The sequence below is a fragment of the Cebus imitator genome, unplaced genomic scaffold (genome assembly GCF_001604975.1).
Source record: "Cebus imitator isolate Cc_AM_T3 unplaced genomic scaffold, Cebus_imitator-1.0 Scaffold392, whole genome shotgun sequence".
Taxonomy (NCBI): Eukaryota; Metazoa; Chordata; class Mammalia; order Primates; family Cebidae; genus Cebus; species Cebus imitator.
The window spans coordinates 2,030,933-2,043,386 of NW_016107707.1; the positions used below are offsets into that span (position 1 = coordinate 2,030,933).

A 12,454-nucleotide genomic window follows, 5' to 3' on the forward strand; every position below is an offset into this window, starting at 1 on the left:
AGGCAATTCTCCTGCCTCAGCCTCCTGAGTAGCTGGGATTACAGGCATGCGCCACCATGCCCAGCTGATTTTTTGTATTTTTAGTAGAGACGGGGTTTCACCATGTTGATCAGGATGGTCTTGATCTCTTGACCTCGTGATCCACCCGCCTCGGCCTCCCAAAGTGCTGGGATTACAGGCTTGAGCCACCGCGCCCGGCCACTGGACTACTTTTAACAATAAAATGATGGTCAATCATCACCCTATAAGAACAGTCAGAGTCCCATTTTTCACAGAAATTCTCATGTGAGACTGATGAATCAGGACACAGTGACAGACAAGAGACTACGCTGAAGGGGGGTCAGTTCACTTATGTGAGCATTGCATACATATTGCTACGCTTCCAGAACACTAGGGACTTAAAGTTACCCTTCCTGATGCAGTCAATGGATAGCTATCAATAGAAACCACACATCTAAATACACCACACCATTTAAATTTGGGTTAAAAGAGTACGAATAGCTCTACATTATAGTTTATATGATTCTGTTCAGAAAAATTAAGTAACTGAAGGGAATTGTCATAAATGGATTAAGTTTCCCTTAATTATTTTACTAAATATTATATTAAGGTATTGGCTGAATTCATTCACTTCAGAGAACAGTAAAAAAATTATAGTAAGGTAAAAGAAATGAGTAGCTAATTCTGAGCAATAAATGTATTAGAGGCATATTCTATAGTATTTCTGTTATCTCTTTACTGATATTTTACACTGGAAATAGCGGAAACCATCTGATACCACCTAAACTCATTTTATGGGAAGCAGTGTATACTAGCTAGCCATAAATACACTATCAGCCAAAAATACAATTTGCTTAAAAGTTGTGAACTGACAAAACCTGGACAATAATTGGCTGGTATTACTGACATCTTCCATAAAAATGAAATAGAACTAGCCTACGATGACAACTTTTGTGATGTGGACTGTACTTTCTTAGTACCGTTTGAAAGTAATTAAAGATTGGACTTTCACGGGGAGCAAACTGGTGACGCCAGCCCCCAGCGACCTTGTGCTCTGCTGCAGCTCACCTCTGGATGATGAACTCCCTGGCGCCATCCCACAGGTGCCCATGCACGATCCACTCATCCACTGTCTGCAGGTAAGGCCGCACCGTTTCCACCCAGAGAGAGAACAGGAGGGAGACCTGAGGCAGAGATTGTGCACAGTCAGCTATCAGGGCTCCCTGGCCACTAGAACAGAAGGAGGTTTAAACATTTCTGAAATGCCTTGAAATTTAAAAAATCCAAAAACATATACTATAAAATCCTTATTAAAAACTCAACTAAGCATGGAAGGATCATACTGATCATATTGTTTGCAGTCCAGATTGGGAAACTTGAGTGTGAAAATGACACAGAGGCAGGTGTGACCTGAGACAGCCCTGGAAGGTGAGCAAGTTATCCCTATCTAAATCGTACTACTAGCAAGATGTCTATTAAGAGTGAGGAAATTACTTAATTCCGGTAACTCTCGGAGAATAAAAATGGCAGTGCTGAGAGAAAAATCAATCTCTTTTATATTGAAATGCAGTATTAAATTGGTGAGAAAAAAAGTTATACAAACAAACTGGAAAATATACCTAATATACATACCCAAATAAAACTGTAGCTTTCTAAATTACAGCCTCTAGATATATCTTTTAATCTATATATTGTTTGAGGCAGGGTCTTGCTCTGCCACCCAAGCTGAAGTTCAGTGGTGCAAACATGGCTCGCTGGAGCCTCGACCTTCCACACTCACGCAATCTTCCTGCCTCAGCCTCTCGAGTACCTGGGATCACAGGCATGGCCACTACTCCACAGCTCGCTATTTTTTGAGACAGAGTGTCGCTCTATCACCCAGGCTGGAGTGTAGTGGCATGATCTCAGCTCACTGCAGCCTCCTGGGTTCAAGTGATTCTCCTGACTCAGCCTCCCGAGTAGCTGGGACTATAGGTGTTCACCACCATACTCGGCTAATTTTGGTATTTTTTGTAGAGACGGGGTTTCATCATGTTGGCCAGGCTGGTCTCAAATTCCTGGCATCAGCACACCTGGCTACTGTTAAAATTTTCTGTAGAGACAGGGTCTCAGTATGCTGCCCAGGCTGGTCTCAAATTCCTGGGCTCAAGTGATCCTGTCACCTCAGACTCCTAAGTAGCTGGGACTACAGGCGTGAGCCACCATGTCTGGCGTAAATTTGTATTTTTTATATACAATATAAAATATATAACATAAAATTTATCATCTTACCTATTTGTTTTTTAAATTGTAATTTATTTTTTTAAAGACAGGCTCTCTCTATATTGGCCAGGCAAGTCTCAAACTCCTGGGCTTAAGCAGTCCTCCCTTGGCCTCGCAAAGTGTTGGGATTATAGGCATGAGCTGCTGTGCCCCACCCTCAACATTTTTAAGTACATTCACATTGTTGTGACAAATCTCCAGAACGTTTTCATGTCGTATAACTGAAACTCTGTACCCATTAAATAACAGCTCCCTATTCCCCAGTCCTTGGTAACCACATTCCACTTTGTTTCTGTGAATGTGACTACTTCAGATACCTCACGTAACAGACTTAGTTTTATGTAAGAAAGCATTATTGTAAATATCTATACACATCAGCTAGGTATTTCTCACATGTTGCTTTGCCCTTGCCTCATCCTTCTGAGGATCTTGGCAATTAGAACTGAAGAGTTAGTTTCCTACAGCCTCAAATTTGGAAGTTGATTTGAAAACTCTGAACTGTCTGACGAGTCACCATTTGAGTATCATTGAACACAGAACCATGACCAGCTGTCTCCCACCCCTCTGCTGTGGAGAACAGAGTCACACTTCAGGCAGAAGTCTCACATACGGTTTGCTCAGAGGCCTCTCCAACATTGTCGTATTCGAGAATGGCCTTGTACAGGGTGTTGAGCAGGTGGGAGGCCCGGACGACGTTTCGAGTATCAGGTGGAACTTCTGCTACTCCGGTGCTAAACACTCTGTGCAGAACCTTGAGCTGAGCCAATCGAGGTGACAACTTGTCCACCACTATTGCAAGAGTTATTGTAGCATCTGCAAATATCAACAAAGCAACTCAATAGCAAGGAAAAATACATGCATCTAAAATGTGACATAAATGCTGGCAAATCATCAGGTTTAAGGACAGGCAGGGGAAAATGAAGGATGGTAGATTTTGATCTCACATCACAAGGACCCCACTTCCCTAAGGAAGAACTCCTGCAAGTCATGGAGAAAAAGATAACTCAGCAGAAAAATAACATATAAAGTAACTGACAGTTCACAGAAAAGGAAAGATGAGTGGTTCTAAAACATACAGAAAGTCACGCTACCTTACTTATAATAAAAGAATGCAAATTAAAATTATACAAGGTAAAACAGAACACCTCCTCATGGGCCAATGTTAGTTCAGGAGGCTCTGCCTACGGAGGGCTGCACACGCTCCTGTGAGGTGACGGTACAGCTGGGAGCTCAACATGGAAGTCACCATGTGGAACTATACATGAAGATACTACACCCACCCCTGCTCAAAGCAACTTCCTGCAACACTGGTAAACTGTGTCAGGTCTGCAGCTTGGCTAATGGGCCGTGCCAGTGTCAGTCTCCCAGTTTTGATCATGTACTGCAACTATGTGAGGTTTTGCCACCGGGGGAAGCAAAGTAATGGGAACACAGAACCTCTCTGTATTATTTTCTGTGGTAATTCAAACTAAAAGTTAAGGGTAAAAAGCTACATGGGTTACCATTTTACATCTGCCATAATGGTGAGGATCAAAATGTCTGACAACACACAGATGTCAAGGGTGTGAGGAAACAGGTATTCATCTACATGGCTCACAAGAATATACATTTGTTTACGTGTACCTCCCCATAAAGTGGCAAAACTCAGCAAAATCACACATGGCAATTCCATTTATAAGAACCTACCCTACATGGTCGGGTGTGGTATAATTCCAGCTCGTGCCTGTAATATCAGAATTTTGGGAAGCTAAGGTGGGCAGATCACCTGAGGCCAGGAGTTCAAGAGCAGCCTGGTCAACATGATGAAACCCTGTCTCTATTAAAAATACAAAAAATTAGCCGGGTGTGGTGGCATGTGCCTGTAGTCCCAGCTACTCAGGAGGCTGAGGCAGGAAAATTGCTTGAACCCAGGAGGCAGAGGTTGCAGTGAGCCGAGATCACGCCACTGCACTCCAGCATGGGCAACAGAGCGAGACTCTGTCTCAGAAAAACAACAAATAAAAAACCAAGAAGTGGCCGGGCGCGGTGGCTCAAGCCTGTAATCCCAGCACTTTGGGAGGCCGAGGCGGGTGGATCACGAGGTCAAGAGATCGAGACCATCCTGGTCAACATGGTGAAACCCCGTCTCTACTAAAAATACAAAAAATGAGCTGGGCATGGTGGTGCGTGCCTGTAATCCCAGCTACTCAGGAGGCTGAGGCAGGAGAATTGCCTGAACCCAGGAGGCGGAGGTTGCGGTGAGCCGAGATCGTGCCATTGCACTCCAGCCTGGGTAACGAGAGCGAAACTCTGTCTCAAAAAAAAAAAAAAAAAAACCCCCCCCAAAAAGCTCTTCATATTTTTATAGTATTATCCTCAAAATTTAAATTAGAAATATTTGAAGAGAGTAGAGTAATGACTGTTAGGTATGGGTATATGTATACGCATTTGCTTGTGTGCTGAACTGTATCTGGAAGGATGTCTAAGAAGCCGAGGACCTGGCTGTCTCTGGGGAGGGGAACCCACTGGCTGGGGAAGTGGTGCAGGAAGACTAATTTAGATTTTTCCGTGTAAATCCTGTGTAGTTTTTTGATTTTGAGAGATATGAATGGGTTAAAAATACAAATTTAATTAAAAAAATGGGCCGGGCGCGGTGGCTCAAGCCTGTAATCCCAGCACTTTGGGAGGCCGAGGTGGGTGGATCACGAGGTCAAGAGATCGAGACCATCCTGGTCAACATGGTGAAACCTTGTCTCTACTAAAAATACAAAAAATCAGCTGGGCATGGTGGCGCGTGCCTGTAATCCCAGCTACTCGGGAGGCTGAGGCAGGAGAATTGCCTGAACCCAGGGGGCGGAAGTTGCGGTGAGCCGAGATCGCGCCATTGCACTCCAGCCTGGGTAACAGGAGTGAAACTCCGTCTCAAAAAAAAGAAAAAAAAAAAAAAAATGAAGTATTCCTGAGAACTACTTATTTGCCAGGCAACTTTCAAATCTTATATAATGAAAAATCTAAATGGCATTCTAATTATGGGTTACGTATAGTATGAGCAAAACTGAAGAACATTTAATACCATTATTGATGATGCACTTCTCAATTTCTGCAAGTTCTTCTTTGAAGCTAATGAAGTATTTGTACAGGGCCCACATGAAAGCCTGGTAGGTTCTAAAGGGAGCTTCAGGTGACTTCTTAGGAACAGACCCACTTCCAGGAAGCATGCTTTCGGAACTGTGTCCCATGACTTCATCAATGAACTCCTGGAGTCGAAATACAACCTGGCCATATGCTGCTATTTGTTCCAGCACAGATCGTAAACAGCTCTATGACAGAAGCAAACTGCAATTATTCAAAGGTGATCTTCTGTAAACATTCAAATTCATTTCCCTCTCACTGTAAAATATTTCTTTTACAATTCTTTTAAACAGTATGTTTAGTAGAAGACAAAGTCATAAAATGATGAATAGTTTTATACACAAAGGAAAAAGGGTGAGCATTAATTTCAATAGACTAGAGAATTATAGCTTATATTTTAAAAAAATATACATAAGGTAATCTACTTAAGGCAAAAAAAATTACAGTATGTAGCTTTATAATACAGAATGACAGATCTAAACAGCATAAAATGCAAACTGAAATTAAGTATGTCCCAAAGAATATTAAGGAGTTCTCTTAAGTACTGTAAAGATACACAACTCAATTTTTCTTTTTGGATATTAAATATTTATTTATTTGTTTTTGAGATGGAGTCTTGCTCTGTCGCCCAGTCTAGAGTACAGTGGCATAATCTCAGCTCACTGCAACCTCTGCCTCCTGGGTTCAACAGATTGTCTTGCCTCAGCTTCCTGAGTAGCTGGGATTACAGGTGCCTGCCACTGCGCCTGGCTAATTTTTATATTTTTTAGTAGAGACGGGGTTTCACCATCTTGGCCAGGCCGGTCTCAAATTCCTGACCTCGTGATCCACCTACCTCAGCCTCCCAAAGTGCCGGGATTACAGGCATGAGCCACCGTGCCTTGCCTGGATATTAAATAGTTTTAAATTAATCTTTTTTGCATAAGGAAGCACAAACGAGTTCAATTATAGTTAATTTCAATATTGCAAAATATTCTAAAATTATATTAGCCCAGTTTACATAAATCCTATTTCTTAAATAACAATAAATATAAATAACTTACATGTGTTAAATGAGTTACTATAATATTGTTTCTCACAGTTACTTTTCCATCTATCAGCTGAAATATAAAGAGCTTTTTCACTCCTGAAAGTAACCTGAAATTAGATAAAAAAGATGCGTGTACTTTAAGTCTAGAAAAAAATTCATGACAGTATGCCCAGAAAATTTTTTTTTTTTTTTCCCCACTGGGTCTCACTTTGTCACCCAGGCTGGAGTGCAGTAGTGATCACAGCTCACTGCAGCCTCAACCTACTGGGTTCAAGTGATTCTTCCGCCTCAGCCTCCTGAATGGCTGGGGCTACAGGGAAATGTCACCATGCCTGGCTAATTTTTGCATTTTTTGTAGAGATGGGGGTTTCACCATGTTGCCTAGGCTGGTCTTGAACTCCTGATCTCAAGTGATCCACCCACTTTGGCCTCCCGTAATGCTGGGATTACAGGTGTGAGCCACAATGCCCCACTTCAGGAAATTTTTATTAAATATTCAGAATTAAGGGGTAACAAGGTCAGATAATAAGAAAATGGAAGACATCAATCTTTTCATCTGATTACCTTACGACTCAAGATATTTCAACATCGTCTGAGAGAGAAGTCCAAGACATATTGTCAAAGCATCTCCCCCATATACTAGATGACCCAAGAGATCTTCCTATTTCTTTTCTTTTTTTTTTTTTTTTGAGATCTTCCTATTTCTAAGAAGCCCAGCACGTCAATATCATACTTAATGGTGACAGTGCCAGGACCTGGAATTTTAATAGTAACAGCACCACATGCTGCATTAGATTCCTGGCTTCCAGGTATGGTACAGGCCCTCACTGATACTCTGCCTATTAGGAATAGCAGTAAACCTTGCTTTGAACTCAGGTGTTAAAGAAGTGATGGACTAATCTAAGTAAATCATATGCTAAACTATTTAAAATAAAAATGAAGTAAACATGTCAAAATCTCTCAATTTCCACAGTCAAATTTGCTCTGAACTTTACACCTAATGGTCTATTTCTAGTTGGCATGTGAAAATGCTTTGTTTCCTTTAATAAAAGTTTTGCTTCTCAGTAATCAAGCATCATAAATAAAGACTATTAATTAAGTGAATGTATCTCACCACAGCGTTTCCCGAATAACCTGAGTCTCGGTAACCAAAACCCTGTCATCTGGAACATACAATGGATCACTGCTGTACAAGTGTTGGTCCCTATGAGACAGCAAAGATAAACGTCAACAAAACGGTTTCTAAGTAAGTAAATAACTTATCTCAAAGAATATTCACAATTTAGTACTAACCTTAACTGGCTATCAATTAGCAAGTACACATAATAAATGGCTCAAATGCCCCCCCATTTTCTTTTTTTTTGATACGGAGTCTTGCTCCATCGCCAGGTTGGAGTGCAGTGGCACAGTCTTGGCTCACTGCAACCTCCACCTCCCGGGTTCAAGCGATTCTTCCGCCTCAGCCTCCCGAGTAGCTGGGACTACAGGTGCATGCCAAACACCTGGCTAATTTTTGTATTTTTAGTAGAGACGGGGTTTCACCATGTTGGCCGGGATGGTCTCGATCTCTTGACCTCGTGATCCACCCGCCTCAGCCTCCCAAAGTGCTGGGATTACAGGCGTGAGCCACCGCGCCCGGCCGCCCCCCCCCCCATTTACACATCACTCAAAATCCTGAGAAACACTTTCAGAACAATTGCAATTGTTATGTTTATTGCTAATTTAGGCAAATGTTTACAACTATGTGATGCTGTTTTCTGGAAAACAATATGTCTATTTTTATAGTAAATATACCAAAACAGAAATCAAATAATGCTCTAATATATACCAATCAATTTTCCTTGAAGTGAACAAAAAAATCAAAATATAGATTATAATTAAGTAATACTATAATTTTATGATTTTCAGCAGCAATTAAATAATCAAAAACTATTCAACTAGAATTTTCAACACTGGCCAGGTGTGCTGGCTCATGCTTGTAATTCCAGCACTTAGGGAGGCCAAGGCAAGTGGATCACTTGTGGACAGGAGTTTGAGACCAGCCTGGCCAACATGGTGAAACCCCATCTCTACTAAAAATATAAAAATTAGCTGGGTGTGGTGGTGTGTGCCTATAATCCCAGCTACCTGGGAGGCTGAAGCATGAGAACTGCTGGAATCCGGGAGGCAGAGGCTGAAGTGAGCCATGATTATACCACTGCACTCCAGACGGGTGACAGAGCAAGACCTACTCTCCCCTCGCCAAAAATAAATAAAAAATAAAAAATTAGTTGGGTGAGGTGAAGGCTGCAGTGAATCGAGATATCACCAGTGCACTGCAGCCTGGGCAACTAGAGTAAGACTGTGTTCAAAAAAAAAAAATTGTCAAAACCAAAACAAATTTAAATTCCAGGGAAGAACTGAAGTCACAAATCAAGGCCAAATGTTTAAACATCAAAGTTTTTTCTATTACCACATTAAATGAAAACTTTAGCTTCTTACCAGACAGCAGCTAAATTGGAGTGCAAATGCAAGCTATGAGGAAACTGGGAGGGCCTGGCTGTCCAGTACTGATGGACCACGTGATGTTCCAGCCAGCTTCTGTCATCTGGCTCATCAGCTTGAAAGAAACATAGTAAGTTTGACTTATAATAGTTAATGACAATAACAACAACAATAAATACTGGGTCACAATATCTGGACTTATAGATCCATTCAAATGTATAGTTGAAAATGGCTGGCCGGGTGCGGTGGCTCAAGCCTGTAATCTCAGCACTTTGGGAGGCCGAGGCGGGTGGATCACAAGGTCAAGAGATCGAGACCATCCTGGTCAACATAGTGAAACCCCGTCTCTACTAAAAATACAAAACATTAGCTGGGCATGGTGGCACGTGCCTGTAATCCCAGCTACTCAGGAGGCTGAGGCAGGAGAATTGCCTGAACCCAGGAGGCGGAGGTTGCGGTGAGCCGAGATGGCGCCATTGCACTCCAGCCTGGGTAACAAGAGCGAAACTCCGTCTCCAAAAAAAAAAAAAATAATTAGCTGGGTGTGCTGGCATGCACCTGAAGTCCCAGCTTCTTAGGAGGCTGAGGTGGAGGACAACTTAAGCCCAGGAGGTTGAGGCTCAAGTCAGCTGTGATCATGCTACTGCATTCCAGCCTGAGTGACAGAGCAGGACCCTATCTTTTTAAAAAAAAAAGTGAATCCAAAATTGAACCCAATCTAATAATGTACTAAAAATAACATGATCGAACAAGTTTAGGTGAGGAATTCAAGGATAATTCAATATCAGAAAGTCTATCAATGTATTATTAGGATAAAACAGAACAGTTACGGGATTATCTCACAGATAAATAATAGCATTTAATAAAAATTCAACATTTATTTATGATTAAAGACTTGTAGAAAAAAGGAATAGAAGGAAATTGTCTTAATTTGATAAAGGCTACATACCCTGAACTAATACCAAACAATCATCACACTTAACGAAGGAGTTTCAGGCATAACCCCCCTTAGGATGTGACCTAGTTGTCCAGGAAGCCCGCTCCTATGAGCTGTTGCTTCCGCTACAGAATAGAGGGCTAGGCTGATGGGCCAGAAAAGAGATTTGATCACCACATCACAGAGAAGACACAGTCATAAGAACTAGCAGGAGGACATAAGACCATATTTGCAGATGACACTAAAAACCAATTTTAGCAGATGACACTAAAACCATATTTGCACATAAAAACCAGTATTTGCAGATGACCCTAATCATCTGTATAAGAAACCAAATGGAATCAACAAAGTATTATGATTCATATCAGAATTTAACAAAAAGGCTGCATATAAGGACAACTTACAGAAACCAGTATTATTTCCTCTACAGCAGGAATAAACAAAGGAAGTATCATTCACAAAAATAAAAACTGTCACAGATGTAGAAATTAACAAGTGAACACTCGAGATCTTCAAAAAGAAAATTTCCAAAATCTAGTAAAAGTTAAAGAATTATGATAAATGTAGAAAAAAACATGTTAAGGCAATCAAACCTCCCCAAGTTAGATCTATGAATTCTCTGCAATCCCAATAACAATTCCACCTGGATTTTTTCTTTTTTGAGATGGAGTTTTGCTCTTGTTGCCCAGGATGAGTATAATGGCATGATCTTGGCTCACTGCATCCTCTGCCTGCCAGGTTCAAGTGACTCTCCTGCCCCAGCCTCCCAAGTAGCTGGGATTACAGGAATGCGCCACCACGTACAGCTATTTTTGTTTTTTTAGTAGACATGGGGTTTCACTATGTTGGTCAGGCTGGTCTCAAACTCCAGACCTCAAGTGATCCACCTGCCTCGGCCTCCCAAAGTGCTGGGGTTACAGGCATGAGCCAGGTGGGCCTTTTTTTTTTTTTTTTTTAAGTTTACCAACTTGCTTCTAAAATGTCTATGGAAGAATAAAAGTTCACAAATAGCTAAGCCAATTTTGAAAAAGAACAAAGTGGGCTGGGTGCAGTGGTTCACACCTGTAATCCCCACACTTTGGGAGGCAGAGGCGGGTAGATCAGTTGAGGTCAGAAACTCAAGACCAGTCTGGCCAACATGGAGAAATCCCGTCTCTACTAATAATATAAAAATTAGCTGAGTGTGGTGGTGTATGTCTGTAATCCCAGCTACTTGGGGAAGCTGAAAGGGGAGAAAAAAAAAGAAAAGCAAAGTGGGCTGGGCATAGTAGCCTACACCTGTAATCCAGCACTTTGGGAGGCAGAGGCGGGTGAATTGTTTGAGTATAGGAGCTGGAGACTAGCCTGGGCAACATGGTGAAACCCTGTCTCTACAAAAAATAGCTTGGTGTGGTGGCACTTGCCTGTGGCTCCAGCTACTCAGGAGGCTGAGGTGGGAGGACTGCTTGAGCCCAGGAGTCAAAGGTTGCAGTGAGCTGAGATTGTGCCACTGTACTCTAGCCTGGGCAACAGAGTGAGACCCTGTCTCCAAAAAAAAAAAAAAGAAAGGAAAACAGAGCAAAGTGATTCTTCTGCTTCAGCCTCCCAAGTAGCTGAGAGGAAACCTGCCATCTATGTATTAAGACATAATATTATAAAGCCACAACAATAACACTGTCTCTTTCCAGGTCACACTGACACCAAGAGCACAGAGTAAATAAGTCTGGAATAAATACAGCTGTCCTTCAGTATCCACCAGGGATTGATTGCAGGAATGCTGCAGACACCAAAATCCGTAGGTCCTCAAGTCCCTGATAAAAAATGGCATAGTGTTTGCATATAATCTATGGATATCCTCCCTTATAGTTTTATTTTAATTTTTTTTTAGACAAGGTCTCGCTCTGTTGCTGGAGTGCAGTGGCACAATCTTAGCAAAATCAGTCACAATGTTGGAAAAATAAAAAAACGATGGAAACATTTAGGCCTAAGAAAGTTGTCAGAACTATAGGAAAAAAATTACAAAATTAAACTACTACTACTAAGCATCCTATAGAAAGGATTACTAATGGTTTTAAAAATTGGTTTTATAAAGATGATACCACTTAGCTGATACCTTGATCACATGGAACTGATCTCAAGCTTGCCTTTTCTTGAGGAAATTGTCTATTAGAAAATGCCAGCACCTCACAACACACTGTACCTACCCTTCCAACTGATACAAGGACCCAGTTTTCTGTTTTGATCTTGTTCTTCTAATGGTGTCCTGTCTACCTGAATTCCAGAGTCCTCTCTGCTTAAGGGCTGTTGATCATTTTCCTCGTCACTTTCTTCAGACCAATTCTGATTAAAAAAAAAAATACACTTTAGCCTTACAGAGTATAACACTTAAAGCTATTTATATTAAAAGACCAAGAAGATTTTGAAGAAAAGCAAAAACTTTGAAGCAACATGGAACAGAAAAACAAAAACCAAATGAATTTTTTTTCTAAATCTCTTGGAAGTGCCTATGATAGGAATGGAAATTATTACTTTTTCTTTTTTTCTATAACGTTGAAACAATAAGGAATGGAATTATTTTTGGTGGCAAAAAGTCCCAAGATCACAGTTCCTTAAGAGATACTTATACTCAACCCTTCTTTTTTTTTTTTTTT

The 12,454-nt window shown here is 41.2% G+C and overlaps 1 protein-coding gene across 1 annotated transcript in view; it reads right to left on the reverse strand.

The window, feature by feature from the left end:
- Positions 1-12,454, reverse strand: part of TUBGCP5 (tubulin gamma complex associated protein 5) — a 40,679-nt gene that overhangs the window by 18,536 nt on the left and 9,689 nt on the right. Inside the window, exons 5-11 of the mRNA XM_037731342.1 lie at positions 12,008-12,187; positions 8,885-9,002; positions 7,518-7,607; positions 6,417-6,510; positions 5,315-5,561; positions 2,873-3,075; positions 1,069-1,184 (exon numbers count right to left, since the gene is read on the reverse strand). Coding sequence (XP_037587270.1) covers positions 1,069-1,184; positions 2,873-3,075; positions 5,315-5,561; positions 6,417-6,510; positions 7,518-7,607; positions 8,885-9,002; positions 12,008-12,187 — 1,048 coding nt within the window. The remainder of the gene's footprint in view (positions 1-1,068; positions 1,185-2,872; positions 3,076-5,314; positions 5,562-6,416; positions 6,511-7,517; positions 7,608-8,884; positions 9,003-12,007; positions 12,188-12,454) is intronic.